The sequence below is a fragment of the Heliangelus exortis genome, chromosome 13 (genome assembly GCF_036169615.1).
Source record: "Heliangelus exortis chromosome 13, bHelExo1.hap1, whole genome shotgun sequence".
NCBI lineage: Eukaryota > Metazoa > Chordata > Aves > Apodiformes > Trochilidae > Heliangelus > Heliangelus exortis.
This window is the reverse complement of record NC_092434.1, coordinates 16,285,164-16,311,002: the sequence shown is the minus strand read 5'-3', so window position 1 is coordinate 16,311,002 and position 25,839 is coordinate 16,285,164. Positions and strand designations below refer to the sequence as shown.

The following is a 25,839-nucleotide window of genomic DNA, read 5'->3' as shown; positions in this document are numbered from 1 at the left end:
GGTGAGGGTCTGCCATGCCCAGGCCAGCACCATCTGAGGAGTCCAAGGTGGGACCTTGGGAGCTGCTCAGGAACCAGCCAGCACCTAGAAACTTTCTAAATGAGATTCTTTTCATCTGTTTCTATTTAGTGTTTCATTCCCAGACTATGTCACAAAGGCTTTGTTTCAGACTTGAACTGACAAATTCTGATTAAAATGCTGTAAACTGTCCATAATTCAGTTATTTATCATTAGTTTCTTATAAAATATGAATGACCAATGTCTTAAATTCTAGTCTGAAGCCTTGTATGGAGTTGACAGCTTTTGCTTTAACTTCTGTTGTTGTGCTGGTGAAGATCCTTTGGGGTTTTTTGGCCTTCTGTGTGCTGCTTCCCTTTCTTGCACTCTGCCTGCTTTTTGCAGCCCTGTGCTGTGCAGCTTGGTGAGAGAGCTGGCTCAGCTTGATATTTTCAAACAGGTCTGTGTGGTGAGACCACCAAGTTTTATCCATTAAAATGGAGATACAAAACATCCTTCAAGATTCCTGTTCAGGGAGAGCTGGGTACGTAATTTCCCAGTGGAGCAGGTAACCTGCTGTGCCTTGGTGATGTGTACAGAGCAGGTTAAGAGGAGCTGGATCCACGAGGTTAACCTTACAGATTTAACATCTTTCTTACTTGCAGTAAGCATTTGCAAGCTGGTTTTTTTTTTGTTTTGTATTTTTTTTCCCCCTCAGTGGTCAGTGTCTCCTCTCTCGGCCACCGAGGAGACTGCTGCTTAAATATTTAAAAGTTGTGGTGTGATGAAGGTGGTGTGGAAACTGGGACAGTCATGCTCAGCTCAGCCAAGAGAGAGGCAGCTGGTGTGATTGGGGATGAATGGGCTGATGTGAGTCAGAGCTGAGCCTCCTCTGAAAAATGCCTTTTGCTCCAGTGAGCTGGGAAGATGGGGACAGGAGGGAGGGGACTGCACTGCTTTGCTGGGCACTGGGGTGGTGGTGTAGGTCCCATGGGTGGCTGCTGTGAATGTGCAGATTTATTTGTCAGTGGGTGGTGAGAACTGTGTGGCTGTCTCTTGGGGGGGGAGGAAATGGTTTGGTTTAGGGAGAAGGAGCATTTTCTGTAACTGCAGGATGTGTGGATGGAGCATGCAGATAGCAGAGCTGTGACACATCAGTTAAATACCCTGGTTCTGAGAGATAAGGATTTACTAGAGGACTAAAATAGGATGTGAAACTGAGGTTTTGCCTCTTGTGCTCCAGAAGAGCAGGTTTTTTAAAGTCATTGAGAATCATCCTCTGTCTGCTTCACTCTATTAAAATCAAGATATGAACAAATGGTGTTACAGGAGCCACATCCCTGCCTATTTTTAATGAAAAAGCTTAGCTCCCAGGTAGCTGGAGTTGGAGGAGAGTTTAGATTCAAGGAAATAACAGATGAGCTGAAAGTACAAAAGCATGAGATATGCTTCATGTTGAGGGTGTGGCCCAGAGATCAAGCTGAGAGAGCACAAAACACAGCTCAGCAACTTAAAATCTAACTTATTCTTGCTGTAGCTTTTAAGGTTTTTGTGTGTTAATGGTGCTGCTCATCCTCCATCCAGATCATCTGCCAGGACCTGAGAGTTCACTCTTGCTGGTTCTTTAGTGAACAAGCAGATTATTTGTTCTAACAAGAAAAGCTTGGTTCCAATGTAAAGGTAATGTGTCTGCTTTTCTTATTAAAAACAAAAAGCCCACCACCAACAAAAATGCCAGACAAACCTAATGCTGCTTTGATTTATAGTAAGATTTTGAAATGGAAAATGAAGTTAGAAGTGAAACTTCTGTATAACAACCACCTGATCAATTCAGATGGTATAAGCTAGTAATAATTGCAGATTTCAGTATGTGACCTTGGTCACAAAATCTAAGAGAATAATTAGCTTTTCTGTGCTAGGGTGTAGAAAATGAAGAAGTTACTCCTCCTGTCACTCCTCCAAGTGCCATACCTCATTTGGTTTAGAGCATGGACTTTGAAGGGGGCAGCTGCATAAAATATCTTTTCCTCTTGTGTGTCTTTCCAGTGGTGTTTCTTCATGCAGCTTTTTATTTGTCCACTGCATAGGAAATTGGAAACTGCCTGGCTTCCAACCCCTCCTTCTTTCTGCTGCTCTCTGGTGCATTTCACTTTGAGTTTTGCAAGCCTGGTTCTCAGATATTATTATGAAAAGCACATGGAGGTGTGGGGAGGGCTTCTAAAATCATGGAAATGGAGTTAATCTGGGGTTAGCAACAGGACCTTGCAAGAGTTACTCTAACAAAGGCATCTTTTTACCTACTTCTAATCAAATTGTGGAGCTCAAGGCTGGACGTCGTGCCTTTCTGGAAATAATGTGGCTTTTCCCTTTGTCTTACTGTGGCTGTCTTGAAAAATAAAGCATTCTGAAAGTTTTTAAAAGGCAGCTTTGTGCAGGGTCTTGAGGTGCCAGCACAGGTCATGTGCTCACAGACAGGAGCAGTAATTTATTAATCATTCTGTTAAGTTCGGAAATTGAAAGGGAACCAGTGTGGCTTTATCTGAAAAGAAGGAAATAATGTGGTTAAACGGTTTTGGCTACAGGCTTAGGTGGTTTTCACTTTCCAGAAAGAGGAGAGGAGGGAAAAATGAGTCTAAATTTCTTTCCTTAAAATAAAGGACAAAGTACCAATAAGCTTCGTTTTGTGTTTTAGTAAGGGAAAAGTTGGTGTGTAAGCATGTGTGGTTTCAGTATGAATTATGTTAGATTTAAATGATTATATAGTGATGAAAAAACTGAAACATCTTGCCTAGGGAATTCACCCTTTCAGAGGTGAAAAAATGTTGATTATCTGAATCCAGTGGTGGGGAGCAGAGGAAGGGTACTTCATGTCACTGCATGTCCGTGTTCCCCAAGCTGCTTTCTGACTGTTGGGCAGACAGCAGGAGCAGTAATCACACTGGAAATGTCTGTGCCTTTTCCCCTTAGACTTCTGCAGATTCTGACAGAATTTCCAGCACTGCACAGGCTGCCAGGGGGTACCTAAGGCAGTGCTGGGAAGGACTGAGCCCTCAGCAGCAGCATCCCAGCTGCCTGCACTGAGCTGGGAAGTTGGTACTTGGGCAGCTGCAGTGACCCAGGCACTGCCAGCTGAAACCAGGGGCTTAGTGGCAGCATAGTATTTCTTGTCAAAGAAAGAAGAAAAAGATACTTTTCTGTTGGACAACTCATGGTGAGATTGATTTTTTTTTATTATTTTTTTTTTTTTCCATCTGCAGGAAGTCCAATGTAATTTGTGATGTCCCAGATCTTTCAGAAGGGTAGGGGAGGCTAGGTGAAAGTTAATCCCACAATGAACATCAGCAAAATGTTCCTTTCCCTCTGCAAAAAGTAACTTGAGACTTTGCTGTCTTTACAGACCCGTAGTTAGGTTATGCTGCATTGTTTTTTGTGGGTTGTTTTGTTTTGTTGTTGTTTTTTTTTTTGAATTATTCTGCATGAGCAGAATAATGAGTTGATTCTAGTAGCTTCCTTAACTGTCTTTCACTTCCAAACTAAACACATCTCTAAAGTCAGTGGGGTGTACTTGGCTTATTTCTTGTGAGATTAATGAGTCAAGACTGCTGAAAGGGAGTATTGTTGTATTTTGGGTGGTTTTTAAGTGGTTTATCTGGAGATGAGGGCTGGGGGAGGTGGTTTCCTGGTAGTCCATCTCTTACTCATGCTGGTTCTGAGGACTGTGCTGGCAGAGTAGATGTGCAGCCTGCATGGTGTGTTGGCATCACAGGAGACATGGGTGTGATGGTTTGCAGAGCTGGTCTGGGAATACAAGGGCAGACAAAACAGTTTGTGCTCTTCTTGGTGGGAACCCTTCAGTAGGAGAGCTGCTAAGAAGAAGAAGGAATGATTTACCTGACCTTTATTTCTTCATTATCAAGCTACTGCATCTTGTGCTAAATAAATTCCAGAGTGTGTCACTTTACACTGAAGTGTGGCAAGCTGTAAAAATCAAGCTCGTAGATCAAACGTGTATTTTCTTTGGCAAACAACAGGAGGTTTGCCAGTTTGGGTTGGGATTACTTTTCACATTGTTCAGTGCTTGGTTTTACCAGGACAGCCTTTGCATGGGAAGGTTTTCCTTCCTCTTTGCCTTCTGGATCTCTTGGCTTTTTCTGCTTGAGAAGTGTGGAGCTGAGCAGGTAGGCACAGATGGTGTGCTTTGAAATGTATTGTAACACTAAATATCAATTATATTTTGGAGAATTTGCCAGAGGATTAAGCTGCAGCTATTAAAGGAGGTTCTGTATGAAACTTCCCATGCTGAGCTGGGCCACCCCTGGAGACCAAAAAGACTCAGCAGGATTTTGAATGTCTTGGCAGCTTTTATTTCTGGAGTGGGTGCAGTCCTCTGGGCAGTGATTGCCTCTCTGACAGTTCAGCAGAGACAAACTTCTGTTCCATTAAGGGTTTGGCTTGCCAGGTAGGCTGAAATAACTACTGAAGGTTGATTTTTCTAATCAAGTTCAGTAATTCCGCTGTGGTTTTGGTTTTTTTTGTTTTTTTTTTTTTTTTTTAAGGCTGATGTCATTAAATATAGGGTGTCATACTCATTTAGCATTGTGTTTTTTGCTTCTTTTTAAATTTCCCGTGTGGAGATTAATCTCTGGAAGGGGGTTTATGTATTTCTGCTTTAAATCACTATATCATCTACTGCTCTTTAGATGTAGGGCTTTATGGCTTGTGCATTATTCCTTGCTGCAGTGCAGGGCACTGAGCACATTGATGCTGTAGGTGGGGTTTGATCATCTGGAGTTGTTGGTATTGAAAAGCCTTTCACAACTGCTAGAACAGACACAGGAAGACTTTTCTTATTTTTAACATGCTGTTTATATAGTGTATTTTACTAAACACTGTGATCAGTTTGTAATTTTGAGGAGGGCTGAAAGGTGCTTGTTCTTTGTTGGAAGAGCTTGTGTATTGGGGCAAAAACCAGCCCTTCCAGGGCTGTTTGTTTAACCACTTAAATGTGCTTTAAAGGATCATCCCTGGCTGGCAGTGTGCCACTTGTTGTGACACAAGGTAAGCTGACAAGAGGAACCCTTCTTCCTGAAAGCAGTCCCAGAATTCTAACCAAATCCTGCTGCGTGTCAGTTTATAAAAATGAGAACACAGCTTAAATTTATTCCATCCAGTACAGTAGGCAAAAGTTCCAGCATGTACTTGATTAAAATGAGTTCTGGGAAAGGAGGCAGCAGAAGCTGAGGCTCATGTTACCAGCTGGGATGGATGTTCTTCTAAGAATACACATAGAAGCTTCCAGCATCAGTATTTTCATTGTGCAGGCATGTGGGTTTCAAATTCATGACATGTATTTTGCTTTTTTATTTCAGGTGTACTTGAAGGCACCTATGATTCTCAATGGTGTCTGTGTAATCTGGAAAGGCTGGATAGATCTACAGAGACTGGATGGTATGGGTTGCCTGGAATTTGATGAAGAGAGAGCACAGGTAAGACAGTCCTCCCATGGCTGCTGTGCCTTAGATATTTGTTCCTCTGGAAGGAAATTCACAGCCAAGTAGAGATCACACACTCTGCTTTGCTTGTTTTCTGTCTTTAAGTACAATTTCTGAAGGAAATTCACTGTGCAGAAATGCCAGAATAGGTGGTTGTAGATAAAATGGTGTTTTGATTTGATCAAAATATTAGGGGCAGGAATCATCTGTAGTCTGTAGTCCAGTTTTGGGGATGGTTTAGTATTATTACTATGCTACAAAGTAGTAGATGGCAAAGTTTTTGAAAAGCTGTAACTTCAAACAATTTAACTGGCAGGTCTGTTCTATCCTGGTTGGGGTCTTTTAAAATGGCCTTTTGTTTTATCACATATTAATGTGGAGGATTAATAGGGTTTTTTTCATTTTTCTCAGTGGTAGACTCTGCTCTTTTAAGATATGGCAGCTTTTGAGAACTTCCTCACCCTACCACCAAACTCAGTGTCTAGCAGCTGAATCTTTGGACACCCACAAGAACAAAGTAAACAAAGAAAATTACTTTGTAAAGTGCATACCACATATATAAGGTTCATTTAACACACAGCTGTAGGATTCCTTAATCCAGTCAGACTTGAGGCAGATCATCTTTGCTTTTAATCTGTAGCTTGGCAATAAAGCTGCTTATTAATATTATTCTAATTAATATTAGAAGCTGCCTCACCAGGGTGGTGTGGCCTTTCATACTGCTCACCTCTCTCTGCACTGGGCAGTAAATGGGATGTATGACAGCAGTTCCCAGAGGTTATGAATCAGAATCTGTATTTTTTTTGGTGAACTCAGCTGTTCATATCTGTAGTTTGATCATTTAGAAGTGTTAGAACTATATGAAGGAATGGTCCGAAATGTTCCTGGGTACAAAGGTTTGTTCAGCATGCAGAGCAAAGAAGGGTGACCAGTTTCCTGCAGCTACAGCTTTTTTGTATTTTTTTTTTTTTTTTATTCTCCTCCCTAACTTCTGTGTTTGGTGTTACAGCAAATGGTTCCTAACAATTTTACTCTGTGTCTGTATACAGCCATTTTCTACTAAGTTCTCTTAGAAGACTTCCTCTTTCACCCAAGACCATCATGACTTCCCCTGGCTTTTCTGGAAACACTATTCAGTGTCTCCTACACGTTCTGTCTTTTTTTATCTTGCTAGCATAATGAAATTGGAGCTTTCTGCACCTCCTTCCTTTTGTTCCTTTAAACTCAGGGACCTAAAGCAGCTCTATAATGGGAATAATGGGACTGGTTTGTGTGACACTGGTGATTCCCTTGCTCTTTCTTTATTCCACATCATACTTCTGGGTGATATTTGCAAGAACTTAATATTCACACAAACTGCTTTTGCAGTTTACCTTTTTGCCTTCCCCTTGAGTGTTTTAGGGGTTGCTTCTGGCAGCTGTGCAACTGATTTAAATAAGGATTCATTTTCTGTTTCCACTGTGTGCCTCATTCTCAGCCCTCACTTCCTTCATGTTTCCCTTCTAGTCTTCTACAACCACAGCTACTCACGACTTAAGTAGAAACCTTTTGATTCCTCCAAGAGTGCTCTTCTAGTCCAGGGATGCAGAACTGGAGGGCATATGGGTTCATTTGTTTCTGTCCAAGAGCTGGGAGTAGTCAACTCAGTTTTTTTTTGTGGTGCCTTCCCTCTAACTTATCTGTACTCTTTTCCAAAATCGTGCAGTTCTTGCAAAAAAGTGAGCATCCTTCCAAACAGGAGGGTTGCCAAGTGACCTGTGGCTTTGGTTTTTCTCTTTCAAATTTCCTAATAAGTGTATTTGCATGTTCTTGGGTTATTTTAGTTTCCTGCTGTGTATACATAACTACCCCTAAGAATTCCTTGTTGTCTCCAGAAGGTGTTTGTGCACCAAGAGTGTGATTTACTCCTTCTTTTGTTTGTGAGGGAATCTGTGCCTGCTCTCAGGTGTCAGTGCTTGCTTGATTTTTGAGTACAGGGTGCTGAGCTGGAGGTGGTACACAGTGTGGATCTTCAAAGGTGCATCAGCAATAAATTGCAGGTGTGTAATTTGCTCTCAGTTTGTGCAACTACCAAGGTGTCCTTGGTCTTCATCTCTGCTACAAGGGTAGTAGTGGTGTCATAAGGCACTAGACACAGAAGTAGCTGCACCCTGTTGTTGTATAATAGTTTTTATTTATGCACCTGTGAGAATTGTAAATATTTGACCAATGTTTCACATTCTTCAGTTTCCTTTTTCCTATACCTGTCACTTTTGTTTCCTTTTTTTACAAACTGTTTTAGTATTGCCAGTGGCAATTGACCTGTTTGCTGACTTCTATCCCAAAATGACAGTGGTATCAGAAGGGGTTTTAATGCCTCATTCCTTCTGCAATATGTTCCTATCTCTCTCCTCCTGCATTATTAAGGACAAACTAATTTACCACTGTCTGACCTTGAGATTCCTTTGCATTCCATGAACATTAAGGTAACTATAACAGACCAAATCCTACTTCTGCAAATAGTAGGTAGTGTTAAAATACCATCTTATTGGCAGCTTTAAACATTGTCTTTCAACACTGCTTTCTGGGGACCAGGCTGTGTGGAGTTATTGATTGACAGATGTTTGTATTTAACTGTGTTAGGCCACGAGGGGCACTCACTCACTCACTCTCTCCACATCATTTCATGAAGTAGCTTCAGGGTGTGGGATTGTGCCCAGGGCAGAAAAAGCAATTTAACATTCTCTCAGACCAGAGATGTTTTATCTTCAATTAAAAAATTTATGCACTTAATCCCTTGATGTATTAAAATTTAGTTGGGTTCTCAACATGTTTTTGTCCTCTTAACAGTCAAGGTTAGGTTTTTTTTTTTAGTTAACCTATTGGATTTAAAGTAACTTTTGTGTGTATGTTAAGCAGAGTTCTAGTTAAGGAGTGAAGAGGAGGGAGAAGCAGTATCTCTCAGTGTTTCATGAAACCTCTTTAGACTTTTCCATTCTGAACATTTTAAGAATCTGGTAGGGAACAGAGCCACCTCTTCTCATTATGAGCAAAATATGTGCTAAAAAGAAGCAATTTTTAACCCTATTCAGTTAAACCCTTAATGGTTTACACATTACTAACACTTCATTTAAAACCTTTTCTAACAGAAATAGGATTCAAAGGGTTGTTTTGTTTATTTTTTGAGCATTAATTTACTAAATCTCTTCCTGTGTATCAGCCATGGTTGAAAATAAAATAACAAGGCTGTTGAAAGCCTGCAGATTTCTTTCACATTTTATTTGCATGGGCACAAGTTAGTGGAAAAACAACTTCTGCTTTGCAGTTCCTAATGCATCTAAATTTCAGTGATGCATAAGGATTATGGATGTTCATACTGATGAACTTTGAGCAGCTTTTGGTAAAGGGAGTATTTTGTAACTGAGATAAAACTCTTTAAATGACAAAATTGCCATTCTTCATGTAACGATGCTGTTGAGCTGTATCAAGGTGTACCTGTGAATACTGTCTTCAAAATTAGTTATGGAAAGAGAATAAAATGAATTGCTTCTTAAGCTTTTTGAAGAATCTTAGCTTTTACAAAACCAGCTTTTTAAACTATTGAAAAGCAGTTCTCAGTGTGAGTAGTGGCTGCCTTGCAGCTTTGGTCATCCCTGCTTCAGTGACGGAGGTGAGTATTCATTTCATGAGCCTCTGCTGGAGTTTGCCAGGATGTACTTTTGCTGCCAGCTGTTTCCTAGTGTCACAGTGAAACGTGGGAGGGATGAGGGTAGCCTTTTGTGTCACTCTGTGTTCTGGTTTGGTAGCAGGAGGATGCACTGGCACAACAAGCCTTTGAAGAAGCTCGGCGCAGAACTCGTGAGTTCGAGGATAGAGACAGGTCTCATCGGGAGGAAATGGAGGTGAGGGTTTCACAGCTGCTGTCAGTAACTGGTTAGTACTTTCCCAAAACTTTAGATTGTTTCAGTTTTATTTGTCTTGTCTGTACAATGTTGTGTGTGTTCTGTTTTGCTGTTTGGTGTTGTCGTATAAATACTGCAAAATGTGTTTTAATGAAATTAATACACGTTTTTTTGACCTTTTGATAAGAATTGGTTTTCTGTCCTTTTTTTCCTTTCTGTAGATGGCCTGTTCAGTGGGAACCTGAACTGTAAGGATGCATTTGTTCACAAAACTGCCACAGCTCTCTCAAAGAGTACTTTAATAGCACAAAGAGGGCTGTTTTTTTTGCCCCACACATTTCTCAGGAACACAGGGAAAGCTTCAGGAGGCACATAATTTTGTAGCTTGCTATCCGTGTGGTGGGAAATGTTACCAGTGAACTTAATCAGGTACCACAGTCTGATTTCTGATACAGGCTAGTTTTGTTTTCCTCTCACTTTTTCCTTACTGGCAGGGAGTCTTAACTCCTGTCCTTGTTTCTCTGGTCTTGTTCTTTGTTTCTTTAGGGCCCCACAGTCTTGAATCTTGCTCTTTCTTGGTGAGAGCAGAAATTAGTGGGATCAAGAAAAGAGGAGCCAGAAAAGTGAATGGAAACCAGCTGCTCTGAGATGTCAGAAAGGCAAGAGCTATGAGGACAAGCAATGTACATACAGAGAAGAGAGCTGGCAAGTTAAGGCAGACTGTCAGTCAGGCAGAGAATAGGAAGAAAAAAGAAACTATTTCCCACTTTCTGCTTCCTCAGGAAAGCCTGACCATGCTGTAGTCAAATATGATCAATCAGATGCTTGCCAGATTTTTAGGATACTTGGTTATTGTTGTTACTAAGCTACTCTTCTGGCATCCTTACTAATCACTGAGATCATTAGACAGATTCTCTTTCCTTCCAAGTGCAACTGGAAGGTGCTGAGCATGGGACTGAGGGAGGAAAGAAGGCAGATGCAGAGGATTAATCTCCCACTCCTTGAAGGCATGGCTGGTGTTTGTCTCTCCATGGAAATACTGATGTGGCCAGGTCAGGTGTCAGCTGTATCAGGGTTAAACCTTTCCTTGGTGGCCTTGCTACCCCTGGGTCCTCAGAGCAGCAGCTGGATTTCCTGAATCATTCTGTCTGTCCCCTGCATCTGCTTAGAGGTTTGGTTCAAAAGGAAGTAGAATTCATGAAGTTCATGAAGATCCCTGCCAGCCTGCCTTAAATTTTAACAAAACTGCAGAAACTTCAAGCCTGGCTTTGTCCTTGACCTTAATTTGCTTCAAGCTTTTCTTGATTTATTTTCCTTTAGTCTTCTTTCCCACTCCTGGTGCTACAGAGAGGAAGCCATGTGCTTACAGAATGCTGAAGCTTAAAAAAGAATGAGGCTTCCTGAATTAACTTCTGGAGTTCTGTGAGGCTTATTCTGCCCTCTAAGTGTAGAAAACACTTATTTGCAACTAGGATGTGGAACTCCTCTTTAAATTAACAGTGAAATTGAGGTAATACTGAACATCTGGGGCTCCATGACAGACAAAAACTTGTGACACTGTGACACAGAAAGCAGCACCTCTGGCCAGCTGCAGGAGATGGATTCAATATCTTCTGAAAAGGCTGCTTTTCATAATGCAGCAGGAAGCTGCTAATAAATTCTGTCCTTTTTACCTGCCAGTACCCACTTTCTCTTAAGCCAATGATAGCCTTTGTCCCAGCCCTAAAGCACTGGAACAGGTCACCTACAGAAAGGAACAAAAGGAAAAATTGCTGACTTGAAATGTTTGAGCAGAACTAAAACCATTTTCAAGGGTACTTGAAATTCATGTGATGTCAAGTGCAGATTTTAAATAATTGCAATCTGTTTTGTTATGCATGCTTTATTTTTTATTTTATTGTGCATGTTTAACGTGTATAACCAGCAGATAATTTACTCAGTTACTTGTAGCTCTGTTAATTGGTTTTCACATTTTATTTTTCATGTGTGTGTTTGGGGAAAGACATCCTGGCCACGTTTCTGGGGTGTTTACAGAGCTTTTGCACTCTGAATCTTAGGACTGCATAGGAATGAGGATCTTTTGGGGTGGGATAGGGAAGAGAGCAGATAGACTTCTAGTGAATTCCTAAGGAGGAATCAGCTTTCCAAACCATTCCTTTTTTCCCTGGCTTTCACTTCAGTTATAATCCAAAGCAGAACCAAATGAACTTCAATCAGGAAGCACTTGGAGAAGTAGCTTGGAATGATCATAAAGGAGTTTTAATAGAAAGTAATGCCTAAAATATGCATTTTCATGTTGGTGTTTGTGGACTGTATTGGATTTTCCAGTGTAGCTTAGAAATAGGGTTGCTTTGTTGTTCCCTCCTGATGACTGCACTGCTGTCAGCTATCAAAATGTTAATCCAAACTGTATTGTGCACTCTTAGGTGATTTCCAGAGGTCAAATTGGTACCTTTGGTTGCACTACAGAGGCAGATGGTATGTGAAAGTTTCTAGAGGGCATCTAGAAGATGTGGGTTCTTAGTGTACTGAGTAAATTTTTATGTATGTGACACTACACAGAGGTGGAGATCCCCTCAGCATAATCTTTTTAGTATGAAATGTGTGCCTTTCATCATTAATGAAAATTAAGAATTTTTCTTCCCTGCAAAGCTTGGCACAGACAGTAAACCTCAGAACTGCCAGAGCTGGAACAGGATCTCATGAGTGTTAATGATTGTTTTAGGAGTTGCAACATTGCATAAATTCAGGATATTGCAGACAGTAGGATTACAGCTGAAATGTCTTTAATAGAGACCAGATTCTGCTTCAGTGGGGAGAGGGAAAGGGAATCCTTGCAATATTCTACCCACTCCCATCCAAAACAGAGGCGCCAGCTCTTTGGAAAAATTTATCCATCCAAAGCCTGGCAGCATATGAAAATGATCAACTTTTTTCTTCTTTTTTTCTTCTTTTTTTCTTCTTTTTTTTCTTCTTTTTTTTCTTCTTTTTTTTCTTCTTTTTTTTCTTCTTTTTTTTCTTCTTTTTTTCTTCTTTTTTTCTTCTTTTTTTCTTCTTTTTTTCTTCTTTTTTTCTTTTTTCTTCTTTTTTCTTCTTTTTTCTTCTTTTTTTCCTCTTCTTTTTTTCCTCTTCTTTTTTTCCTCTTCTTTTTTTCCTCTTCTTTTTTTCCTCTTCTTTTTTTCCTCTTCTTTTTTTCCTCTTCTTTTTTTCCTCTTCTTTTTTTCCTCTTCTTTTTTTCCTCTTCTTTTTTTCCTCTTCTTTTTTTCCTCTTCTTTTTTTCCTCTTCTTTTTTTCCTCTTCTTTTTTTCCTCTTCTTTTTTTCCTCTTCTTTTTTTCCTCTTCTTTTTTTCCTCTTCTTTTTTTTTTTTTTTAATTTTTTTCTTTATTGATATAGCTTTCTGTGTAGAAAAGATTCCCTACTTCAAATCTCTCTGGAGACTTTTAAAACAAAGTGTTGTATCTGCCTAGGAAAGGTTAATGAAGGTTGTAGAAAAGAGTTTAAAATGGCTTTTTATGACAGTTGGACATTAGATTGGTGATGGTTTGAAGGGGGTAAAATAGCAAGTGTAGTAATAGCTTAGGAATCATCACTATACTAGATCTCATTTTTAAGTATCTTTAAAAAAAAACCAATCCAATAAATAAATAAAAGCAACAACAAAACCAAACCCCACCAACAAAACCCCTTCAGAGTGCTGTCAGGCTTCTTTGCCTTTCATTCATTACACAGTCTCCCTTATTGGCAAATTCATTAGCACATAATATTTATGTGCAGTTACAGTATTCCCCTCATGTAAATAGAATATAAGTGGATTTAGGTGTTTTTGTTTAAGCTTTCAAGTGCCTCCGGGTTGAACTGTGTTCTGTTGTATTTTTAACATAGTTTCATTTTTAATACAAGAAGCTTTTGGGGTTTTCTAGCAATTTCTGTAGCTTAGTCACATCAGATGCCATAAATCCTGCCTCACTGTTGAGGATTCTCCTGTTTCAAAGATGCTTTTGAAGTCAGTGAGTGTATTTAATACCTTCAAAATTAATAATGTATTTTGATGGCTTTCACTTTTAAAAAAAATGTTGGAATGTTGAGACAGTAAATATTTAATGAGACACATGAAAAAAGACCTTATCCTCACTTAAAGGCTCTTGTAAAAATGAATGAAGCTTCTTAAGTTTAGGGACATTGAGCTGCTTGGAAAACTTGGACTTTTGAGTAGCTTCAGAGCAGCTGAAGGCAAAGTTCTGTTTCCAGGAGCAAGCAGCACACCACAGGGAACTTGGTCACAGGTAATTTAAGGGATTTATTCTGGAGCCATTAAGCAGGTGTAGGAACTGGGACCCTTTTTGTTTCATTTTGCAAACTACTGGAAAAGTGAGGAGGCTGAGGGGGTATCAGTGAGGTGGGTGCTCAGTTTTCATTATCTCTTTATCCCCTTGGTCAAGAGCATCAGTACTGGTGTGTTCTTCTCTTTGCTGTGGTTGCAGTGTGAGAGAGCAAAGCTCAGGGTCAGGATGAGAAGTGTTCTCCAGAAATTGCTCTGTGGTTGGTTGCTGGCTGGATGTGCTTGAATCTTCCAGTAAAAACTTTTATTCTGACTTCTGGCCAGAGCAGCATGATGCAAGATGCCCCAGGCTTTCCAGAGTGACTCTGAGAGAATCAAACAGCCTCCCACTGGTGAAAGGAGAATACAGTAGGAATACAGGGTGTGCATTCCAGACAAGCACCTGCCAGCTTTTCCCTGGAGCAGAAGGGATGCAGCAGTGAATTTTCAAGGGAATGGATCAAGAGAAGAGGCTGCCTAGTGTGTTGCTGTGTGCAGATAGTTCTTTTTGGGAAGGTTTGTGTTGTGGAGGCAAAGTAATAATTTCAAAACTGAAGTGATCGATTTCATAGAATCCTAGAATTGGCTGGGTTGGAAGGGACCTCAGAGCTCATCAAGTCCAACCCTTGCTCCACTCCCCCCGTGGTTCCCAGCCCATGGCACTGAGTGCCACATCCAGGCTCTTTTGAAATATCTCCAGGGATGGAGAATCCACCCCTTCCCTGGGCAGCCCATTCCAATGGCTGATCACCCTCTCCAGCAAGAAATTCTTTCTAATGTCCAACCTAAACCTCCCCTGGCACAACTTGAGACCTCTTGTGCCCTCTTGTCTTGCTGAGAGTTGCCTGGGAAAAGAGCCCAACCCCCCCCTGGCTCCAACCTCCTTTCAGGGAGTTGGAGAGAGTGATGAGGTCTCCCCTGAGCCTCCTCTTCTCCAGCCTCAACACCCCCAGCTCCCTCAGCCCTTCCTCACAGGACTTGTGCTGGATCCCTTCCCAGCCTCCTTGCTCTTCTCTGGACCTGCTCCAGCACCTCAAGCTCCTTCCTGAGCTGAGGGGCCCAGAACTGGACACAGGACTCAAGCTGTGGCCTCACCAGGAGTGCTTAGTTTGTCCTGCTCTTGTTGCTCTCCAGTTTAGCTGCAGATCCTTTACCCAGGGGTGGGTTGCATCTCTTCTCAGTCTCCCAACACAATTTGTTCAGACACCATTTTTAAAATGCCTTATTTTTCTATTTTGTTTTCATTTCCCATGTTACTGCCACACTTTCTTTTAGCAAAACCATGAGTAAAGAGGCAAAGTGGTTTGCTGTTCCCTGAAACAGTCTAGCCTAGCAATTTGTCTGTTTGTGGTCTTGTGCTAAATATAAATTGCATTAATGGCTAAGCAGAGCCATTTTAGGGAACTGCATGAAATTCTCATTTTAAAAAAATCTTCATTTTGCTGAAAAAAAAAAAAAAACCCAAAAAACACCAACCCCGTTCCTCTGGAGTAAAAATTTATATGAACATTTAATACTCAGTCCCACACTATGTTTCTGTGTATTTTCACTCTTTGTTGGGAATTATGAGTTGAAATGGGAGACACTTGTTTAATTTCATTGTGCTGAAGTTGTGACCTGTTGGAAAATAGGCTCAATATTTATGACAGACATGTAAACAGTTCAGAATTGAACCAAAGTCAAGTCATAGGACTAACTGTCCTATTCTTCCAAGGCTTTAGGTAGTGAAGTTACTCTCCCTTTTTAAAAAAGTATTTAAGGTGACAGTACTAGTATAAATAAATACTTTGCCAAGTGTAACTTCCTTCAGAAGAAACATAGTATTTCAACAAGATTTTTTTTTCCTTATGAAACTGACTTTTGAGGGTTTTTTCCCTGAAAAATTAACCCAGAATGAATTCAGTTGCTACTTCCTGTATTCACTGTCCAGCCTGACAATGGTGTGTAAATAATATAGCATTGGCTTCTGCTTTTAGAATGTGAAGGAAACCCAAACTGTTAATGCTTCATAGGCAGTGGGAATATGAGCATATCCATGATTTGTTGATATTTAGGATGAATCCAACATAATTTAGAGGAAATTATTAAAGCATGGTCGTATGTGTTGCCTCAAAGGTTTCTCCAGTAATGTTATGACAAGATTGTTTCACAAGATTTTTAAAGAGTTGGTGTTTGTGTAAGAATGCTGTGGAATGCACAGATCAGGAAAACCAATTTATACTGCACAGAATCAATGCTGATTGTAGCAGAGAGATCAATCTTGCAAATCAGGGAATACTGTAATACAAGCATCTTCTTTCAGTCAATGAAGGTTAGAAAGGGGCTGAGCAACAGAGGAATATTGTCTGGAGGCAATCAATATTAATTATAAATTTATAACCTTTATACCAGCCTTCAAACAAAACTTTCTGAAAGGCAGCATTTCAGACTTTTTTTTTTTTTTCCCTTGGGAAGGAGCTTTTCATACAAAAAAAATTGAGCTTCTACTTGGAGAGCTCACTCTGTTGCCATACTTTTTCCTCTCTTGGCTTGCTCTTGTCTTAGCCCAGTGACCAATACCAGCATCAGTAGCTTCATTATGGATTTTAAACAAAGATGCAGGTGTCAGGAATTGGCAAACAAATTCTGCAACTCAGCCTGGCTGTGCTCTGTAGCTCTCCAGCACTTGGTGATGGGAGAGCAGGCTCAGCACATAACCCATTTGATGTCTTTTTGGTGAAGAGTTCCCAGTTTCTAGGAAGTAGATGGGTGGAAGCTTGAAATCTTGATGAAGGCTTTTTTGTATGGCCTTTTAGCATCGAGTTCATAACAAGTCATTACTTTAGTCTGACATCCAGATCTCTTACCAAATCCCAGAGAGTGTTTTCCATTATGTGCATAATTTACATGGTGCTTGAAAGATCAAGGCTTGAAAGATCAGGTTCCAGAGGGGGGGGAAAAAAAAAAAAAGTGAGTGCTAAATGGATGCTTCCATCAGCAAACACAGCAACTCCAAAGGAAGGTGGTAAAAATCATCTCCCCTGCTGTCTGCCAGCAGCTTAGAGGAGCTGTAGGTGGCAGTGATGAGATCCCTTTGGCACTGGAGCTAAAATAATCCTGAGAAGTGAAGGTTGAGAGTCTCTTTTCAACCCCCTCTCCAGGACCTGAAAGCATACAGGGTGCTTCCTCAGGGTGTAACTGTGACACAGAGTTTGATTACATGCAAGCTGCCTTTCTTATGATGTGGTAGTGGCCTCTTTTTGCTGGCTTCAGCTGAGTTTCCTCACCTCTACTCTTCTGCTGAGTAAGAATAGTTGAAATGGAGGCATGGCCAGCATTTTAACTATGTTCACATGCTGTGTGAGAGGCTGTTCCTTCACCAGCAGCTCAGAAAAGAGCTTTCCAGTTGTCCATTTATTATTTTTCTTGATGGGGGTCTGCCATAGTTAGCATGAATGTGGGTGGAGGTGTGCTTGATTGTGGCTGGTCATTTTTCCAAGTATTGCTTTCTTTATTTCAGGGTTTTGTTGTTTGGATACTTTTTTTTTTTTCCTCCCTGTGGTTGTATGCTTTTTAGAAAAGTATCTGCAGTTTTGGTTTTTTTAATCCTTTTCAGGAGGCTGACAGTCTTAAGAGAATCCAAATGCTCACTGTTTAGTTTTTTCATAACATAGCATGATTTTTTTTTCACTTAATAAATTACAGATGACAGATGCCAAGGCACAAAATGCATCTGCTCCATCTCTTTCAGCAGCATGGAGTTGCCAGAATGCAATCCATGGAGAGATTTGATTTTGGCTACTTCAAATGACATGCTTTTTCCTCTCTTCCTCCTCTTCACCAGTGTCCCAGGTTTTATCTGCAGTGCATGTTGCTGTTCTTGTGACTTCCCAGTTTTGCCTGCTGGATTTTTTAGGTGGTTCTTTGAAATGAAGGGTCATCTTCAGAGCAACCACATTCATAGCATCCTCACTAAATTAACTTCCAGCTTCCTTAGTTCTGCTTTCTCAGAGCTGTCATGCAGACCCCATGGTGGGACTTGCATGATGTTTTTCTGAGGAGCTTATGTGGTGGAAGGGGTTGGTTCTGTAGGTATGGCAGAGGTCTCTGGACATGCCCAGGAAGGGGTTTAGGGTACAGGGGCTTTCTCAGAGACAGCCTGGGGAGCCTTATTGACACCACTGAGAACGCAGTCACCTGCAGCATGGGTCAGGATTGAGGAGGATGGTGTCTGACTGTCTTGGCTGCTGGAAGAACTGCTCTTGTCCTGTCTTCCTGGATTGTTGTTTATTCTTAGATCTGTTTTACCTGTTGTTAATTCTTAGAGCTGTTTTACCTGTTGTTTATTCTTAGATCTGTTTTACCTAAGTGCTCCAGTAACAGATACAAATGCTCCAACACGATCCTCATCCAAGAGAGGCCCAGTTCTAAGTTTTGAATTGATGACTTCAAGCTATCCAATTTATTGAGAAGAAAATTAATATAATACAGCTATTACTGCATTGTCCTCTTGATATGACTGTTAGCCCATACCAGTTAGCCTATATTTATGCTTGGGAAAAGCTCAGAGCCAACAGGGTTGAGGTGAGAAGTGGATGAGTATTGCAGAAGATACTTTTTGTGTTTGTTTGCCCTCAAGTCAAAATTATTTTATTAGTAACTTCCCTGCTGTTTATTTCCCCTGTGGTACCAGCATGATGAGCTCTAGACTATCATGTTATAGGAGGCTTTGAAATGTTTTCTTCTTGCTAGATAGATTCCTGCACTTCTTTCAGTCAGTCATAGCATCTCCAGCATGAAAGGTTTGAAATGGCTTGTGGCCAGCTGTAATTCCTTCCCTGTTGCAGAAGATTTGCATGGATTCATCTGCTGAAAGTTCAGTGTGAATTATTTTGGGGTATTGAAACTTCCAGTGTGTGTCCACTGCATTTAACTCTTCATTTCCAGGATACTTGGAAGGCAACTGGCAGTGTTTGCTACAATAAATTTTTTGTTTTAGGAACGTTACAGCTGTAGTGGGACCTGGACACTGTTTAAAAGTTTTTCTTGCAAACCAGTATTTGTTATCCTTTGACTGAATAGCAGATAAATAACATTAGAAGTGGTGCTCCCTCAAAATTAGCATTTGGCTGAAGCATGAAATATGCTGAGATCAGATGAATAGCTCCTGTTTTCTCATGACTCATTATGCCTGACTTGAAGCAGAGTGTTCCATTTCCCAGTGGTAAAGATAGATGTTTCTTTCTTTTTTGAAGCAAAGCTCCTTAGTCTATGAGAAGCTGAGAACCCTTATTCACTGAGGGTAATTCTGATGCTGCTGCAAGGGATTGTAAGGGATGCATTTCAAAAAATGCAGCAAATGCTGCAGTTTGGGGGACTGATGAGCTGTGCTGTGAGAATAGGAGATCCCAAACTGAAAGAACTCTGGAAATTGCCATTTTTTACATCTGTAAAAGGGAACTTTCAGCTTCCTGTAATAGTCTGAGGAGAGCTAGCAAGTAATACCTCACTGGCAGTCAAACTCCTCCTCCAAGTGAGTGGTGAGGATTTTCTGGCACTTCTTGTGAGAGCTCTGTTTTGCCCATTGTCAGTAGACAAAAACAGAGCCCAGCAGCTGATGCTCTACAGTGCCCTTGCTGTGTACATACAAGGTGAGTCCTGTCTATTACAGGTGTTTATTTTTTAGATAGATGCATACGTGGTGCTTTTAGATATTTTTTCAGCATATAAAACCCAGTTTCAGTTGTTAGGTACTGGGCATGGGTACCTGACAGGAAGCTGACTGGTGCTTCTTATGTGAAGGAGGGTGTCCCAGTGGGACAGAGCTGTCCCTCCAACACATTGCAGTTCCTTGTATAAATCCCCACTTATTCAGATGCAAAATTACACCTTTATCCACACACACAGCAGTGTAAGATACTGTAATGAATACTTTGATTACAGCTGAGGGTAATTTGTCATGCCTTCTGCATATCACTTGAGAGGGGAAATCTGGGAGTTATTCAGTAGTGGCTTCTGCAAGCTCCACAAGTAGCAGTGAGGTCATGAATCATGTGAATCCTTTCATATGTTTTGAAAGAAAGGACCACTTTAGGCAGAATGTAAATGCAAACCATATGCCCATACCTTGGAATCTTCACTGAAATCTGACAGGAAAATTGCTGTGTGTATGATTTGTTTTCTGAAGAAGGAACTCTGGTTTTAGAGCAGTAGTACAGCAGCAATTAACTGGCTGGGTTTTTTTACTTAAGTGTAAAAATGTTAGTAAGTAAGACTTCAGTAATGCTTAAATACAGTGCATGCCTTTGTTTTCTTTTAGAAAAAGGCAGCAGTTAAAACCAGAAGAAGTCTTTTTGCAGCCTGATCAATAGGAGAAAAGTATGCAAAGTGGAACTGTTACTCTTTTGTCAGTCTTAGTAAACCTCTTAAATTAGTGTGGAAGTAGCTATTTAGTCTTGTTGAGCAACCATTTTGTGCTAAGAAAATTCTTTACAGCACTGTTTACTTTTTTGTTGAATTAAAAGAAAAAAAAAAAGAGTACAGACTTTGTCTTACTGACTTTTCCACAGTGATCTTGATGGTCAAAGCTGAATGACTTGGCTTTTGGGAAATACTGTGCAAAATCTGCATTAAATACCATCTCACACTATTCTGCATCTCTACAAAGAGGGTCAAGAGTTGCTTCAGGGGCTGAAAAGAAAGTGCCTTTTGGTGCTTCAAACCTTCAGCACTGGATGTGATCCCAGCTGTTTGCTTTAATGTGATTCCTCAGGAAGATTACTGAGAAATCTGTGGGTTTGTGCCTCAGCAGTGATGTCTGTTGTCATGTTCAGAGTTGTTCTGCATGGAGGAAAAACAAAAGAGTTTCCTTTAGCCAGAGGAACCAAAGCAGACAGAACAGAGCCAGAAAATTATTGCATCCCTGTACCTGAAGTGCAGTCAAGAGCAGTACTGGATACTGACAGCAGTAGGTAGCAATTGTAATATTTAAGATAGTGAAGGTGTTTCCAAAACAATAATGACCATATGGCCACTGAGGAAGGTGCTAGAGGGAATTATCTTCTCTGGAAACATGCTGGTGGTGAGTGGGATTTATTGAATGAATTTGGTGTACATCAGAGTGTGGGATTATTGCGTGTGAAAGGAAAATGGGACTTTAAATGGGGATTTAAATCAGAGAGCAGCAGTTCTCTGTTTAGCTGATGGCATGGGGAGCATAAAGTTAGGCAACAAGAAGAATGATAAGGAAATTGAGAAAAATATCAATTAGAGGAAATGGTGTTGGCAATATCTGCCAGAGGGTTTGGGAGCTGGCAAACTTTGTGTTTGGTACAGGAGCAAAGGAGCAGGAGGCTGGGAGCTGCTGCTGGGAAGGCTTCCCCTGTGTCAGGAACCAGGACCCAAGGAGTCCAGAGAACACCTCTGAGCAGCTCTTGGGTCACTGGTAGTCACTGCTCAGGTCACTCTGTGTGAGGGTGGTAATTGCTTAAACTACATATTAGTGTTTAAACTACATATTTCAGTGGCACATCTGCCTGCATCTGCTGCTGCCTCCTTCCACAAAAGGCAAGAAGCCTGTCAAAGAAGAAAAGGTGGGGGTTTTGTGTTTTGTGGAGTACTTTTTTGAGCACTGGATGTGGCAGGTTACTGGATCTGGTGAAACTAAGAGAGCTCCACTGAGCAGTGCTTGTGTTGTGATGCTTCCCAGCATCACACAGTATGGTCCTGATGTTGGGTTGGGTAATAATTACAGGCTGAGGAGTCAGCTGTTCACTTAGTGTGAAAGAGTTGATAATAAAATGTCCTCAAAACCAGCCAGCAGATGCAAGATGTTCCCAGAATCAAAGTATAACTTCTAACATTTAAGTATATCAATATTTAAGTACCTGCAGCATTTTTGTGTGCAACTTGAAAGCATCCTGCATGTGTACAGGTGGAGAAAGTAGATAGGTAGAAAAGTTTTTTGCTGTGATTGATATTACTGCAGTTAATTTCCTCTCTAAACATCAACTTGAACTGTTTGTAACAGGGTCATTTATTTAAAGAACTGATGTTACTTTTTTCAGTATAGGGATACAATTGTAAGAACCAAAGTTTTCTCAGTTTTCTGTTATTGCACCAAGGAAAAATAATTACCCTGCAGTAAAGCCACAATTTTTAAGAAGTGTTAAAATGTGTGTCCATATATAGTTGAAGCTGCACTGGTTTTTATCATGTTACAAGTCTCTGTATTCCAGAAAAAGCTAAAGTCAGTGTTTCTTACATGAAAATACTGAGGGGAGATATATTTGAAAATGATGTAACACCAGAGCTCTGTGCCCCTTCAAAGAGAGGATGGTGCCTGACTGCTGGGTCCAGAGTCCTTCTCTAAGATTCCTGGTGTTTCTGGGGGATTATTAAATTAGGGGAAGGAATTATTTGATATTAAAAATGCATGCATTGTGTACTGCTTGAAACGTTCAGGTTTTGCCTTACAGTTGGTTGTCCTATTAATCGTGTGAAAGCAAAATGTAACTGAAGGTACTAAGGAAACTTACAACTTCTAAATCCTATCTTTCTTACCCTAAATATGTCTTTCTTCATGCAGGCAAGAAGACAGCAAGACCCTAGTCCTGGATCTAACCTAGGGAGTGGAGATGATCTCAAACTACGTTAATCAAGAGCAGCAGCCATACCATGGGTCTGCACGTGTGCATTGCTTCTACCTGGCAAAGGATTTAATAGAAGACCAGAAACTGTGATAACTGGGTATAATATGGTCTGTTTCCTGACCTGGGGCAGTCAAAATCACCATGAACTGCCATGGTTTGCACTATGTTTATGTTACAATACCTGCATTTCCCATTTTAAGCATGTAGCCAGTGGCAATTGGAAATTTTGTTTTACTATGCAAACTTCTTTTTTTGTTGGCACTATTTTAGTGAAATGGAAACTTATGCAGCTATAAAACCAGTTTCTCAACTGTAATAAAAATTGTCACTCAAAAATAGGTCAAGATACTAGATTTAAAATGTCTTTTTGTTGGTTTTTTGTAAACTGCTGGAAGCCAATGCGTTCCAAGCTTAATTTTTTTTTAATATGGGCTTTTGCAGTTTTGATTTCTTTATTGTGCTCCTGCTTTATTTTAGATACGAATCCTTGTATTTCTTCCAGTTTTCTTTTTCTCTGAATTTGCAAGACCTTCTCAAAACTGCTGATGTTATTTTGCATTATTTCCAAGTGAAACCCAGTGAATCAGAGCTGTTGGAATCAGTTTTCAAACTTTGTGGGTTTGTAAACATTGCAGTTGCAGTTTTCTTTTAACTGCTACCAGTTCATTGGTTCCACTTTATCATTTAGAAAATCTTAAAATGTCTGTTTTCATGCATTAATGCATTCTGCCCCAGTCTCTGTCTTAGATTTTATTCTGTATCAAGTGAGTTTTGGGTGGTATTTATACCCCTGTATATAGCACTTCACTGAATCTCATGGGGAGTCACAGGCTGGCTTCTGTTTTATTCAGGGATTTTTTAAAATAGTTTTTAAAAGGGATACTGCAACTCTACAATCAGATTCAACAGCATGTTAAACTGGGAACAGAAGTCATCAGCTGCCAAGGTGATCTGTGTTAAATCATGTTTCAGATATAGCAGCTTTAAGTATATTTTATATATTAGGCTTTTTTGTAAAGTTGTGCTGAATGGTGAAAAGTGGAGATGAGGTTGTGTGCAGAAAATACACTGTGCAAAGGAGACTCCTATTAAATTTTATGCAAATTAAAACTCCATTGCAGTATGTATTGCATTTTCTAATAGGTAAAGATTTTGGATGAGCTGATCTGTGTGATTTCCCTTGTTTTATTTGGGGTGATGGTGAATGCCTTGGTTTCAGATTTTTTTTTTTTTTTTTGTTGCATCCAATATTTGAACTAAATTGATGATTGTCATTTGGCTCTGTTACAATGTGGTGCTTCCTGTACAGCCTGATTCATTAAAATGTCACTTCAATGCCTTCAGTATTTTAAGAATTATTTTGAAGGTAGAAACTCTCTATGGTTAAAACAGTTGAATCTTTATTAAAGTCTCTAAATAAGATGATTACATTCCTCATTAATGGCAAAACAATTAGATGCAAAAGAGGTCTTGCAAAAAAAGTGAGCAGATGTCAATGTGAAGGAGAATCTTTTTGTGTTGATAATATGAATATTTAACATACACTTAAAAATGTCAGTAACTGTAAGCTGTGAGAATGTCATCAAATAGAAATATTTTGATACTTCAATTTAAATGTGATTCACCTGAAAGATAGAACCTTTTTTCACTGTGGCCATGTATTCTTGCTCTTCTTCCCCCAAAGAAATAATTTTTCTAGGGTCTTTCTGCAATGAGTTATTTAAGGGACACGTGCATGCAATCTGCACCCATCCCCTAGCCTGGGATCTTCTCTGCCATCTGTGTAATTTGGATGGAATAGTCTGAAGAATTATTTTAAAAGGTTTTCCTCACGTTTCAGATGATGAGTTTGAAGCAGTACACAGGAACTGATGCTCTCAGATAGTAGCATTGCTATCTTTGTGTAAATACTGTCCCTGTCATCATTTAGCTTTCTGCTGCTTTCAGGATCTTAATGCTGGCATTAAGATCATGAGCCTTTTACCCTCTGCTGGTTAGTGCAAACTTTTTTAAAGTGCTTTTTTTTTTTTTTTTTTTTTTTTTTTTTTTTTTTTTTTAAGTTATTTGATGCAATTTGATATTTTTCATAATTTCTATTTAAACTGAAGTTGCATCATCTTTCCTGGATTCATCTCCTGTGAGAGTTGCCTTAAGCTACAGGATGTTGTATGTTTAACTTTCATAATAAACCTCTGTGTAGTGAAAAACAAGTTGCTGTAAATTTCTTGCTGACATCCCCCTTAGTCCCTCAGGATGCAGTCTGTGTCGCTGAGGTCACTTTCCAACCCCTGGTGGCCCTGGGTGAAGCAATAGTGACATCAAGTGGTCACTTCAGCTACCCTGAGCACCCCCGTGTTCCTGGGCTGCCTGGGGGTGGGTGTTTGCCCCCCAGACATTAAAGGTAGGAGTGTACATTTGGGGAAAATGCTCCCTAAAACTGTAAGTGGTCCCCCCCCTGCTTGCTCTGGAGGCATCTCTGCTTCTGTAACCCTGAGGCATTTCCTTTTCACAGAATCACAGAATGGTTTGGGTTGGAAGGCACCTTAAAGCTCATCCAAGCTCCAACCCCCCTGCGAGGAGCCCAGGTTGCTCAAGGTCCCATCCAACCTGACCTCCAAGACTTCCAGGAGTGGGGGAGCCACATCTGTGTCTCAGCAGCCTCACAGGGAAGAACTTCTTTCTCATGTGGTGGTCGTGGTGCTGACATCCTGTAAAAAGGATCCTGCAGATGCCTTCAGAACTGGAGTCCTGCTTTGGGACTGTTTGCATGCAAAAGGACAAAGTAAAACCTGAGCTTCCCACTTTTAAAATCTGCCTGGAAAGAGAGGGGAGAGCAGCACTGCACTGCCTGGGCTCTGGCTGTTTCTGAAGGCATCTGGAGTGTGGAAAAGTGGCAGGAATGACAACTGATGTGACCAGGATCCTCTGTCATTGCTGGGCAGCAGTGTGTGGCTCTGCCACTGCAGCAGCTCCTTCTGAAAGGCCTCTTTACAGAGCAGTGAGTAAAGCCATTGGTTTACTTGGCTGCTTTACTCACACTTCATGGAATAATTCACTTTTCTGCCCAAGGTGCATTAGAAGTGGGCAAGCAACCTTCATAAAGCCTTGTCCTAAAGCTGCTCTGTCCCCCAGCTCCTCTTGGAGGTTGCTTCCCAGGTGCACAAGCAGCTGAGGGAATCTTGGAAATCTTGCATATGGAATCTCCAGCAGAAAAGGGGGGTTAAAACGTAACAGTCGATTTTTACTGAGGTTTCCAAAACCTGATCAAACAGGTTTCCTAATCTCTCTTGAAGAAAAATAACAGCAGGCCTGGTCTGGGCTCTCTTTGGAGAACAGGAAACTCTGCAGATGAAACTGGGGTGCAAACAGCAGTGTCTGTGTTCCTGCAGGTGCTGTGTCTAACACTGAGCCTTGTCCAGGTAAGGGCTGGAAAGTTAAATGAAGGAGATGTGGTTTTGGAGAACTCCAAAATGTACAGAATTTTGGCAGGACTTCAGGGTTTTTTTTTTTTTGTTCGTTT

General features: G+C 40.5%; 1 protein-coding gene across 2 annotated transcripts in view; it reads left to right on the top strand.

Moving 5' to 3' along the window:
- The window catches only part of CBFB (core-binding factor subunit beta), a 41,809-nt gene extending 17,280 nt beyond the window's left edge, over positions 1–24,529 (top strand). Inside the window, exons 4-6 of one of the 2 annotated variants that reach the window (XM_071757034.1) lie at positions 5,367–5,483; positions 9,275–9,370; positions 22,256–24,529. In XM_071757034.1, coding sequence (XP_071613135.1) covers positions 5,367–5,483; positions 9,275–9,370; positions 22,256–22,324 — 282 coding nt within the window. In that variant the 3' untranslated portion in view covers positions 22,325–24,529. Of the gene's footprint in view, positions 1–5,366; positions 5,484–9,274; positions 9,402–22,255 lie in introns of both variants that reach the window. The other variant, XM_071757035.1, reaches the window with a different exon arrangement.
- The last annotated feature ends 1,310 nt before the right edge of the window (positions 24,530–25,839 follow it).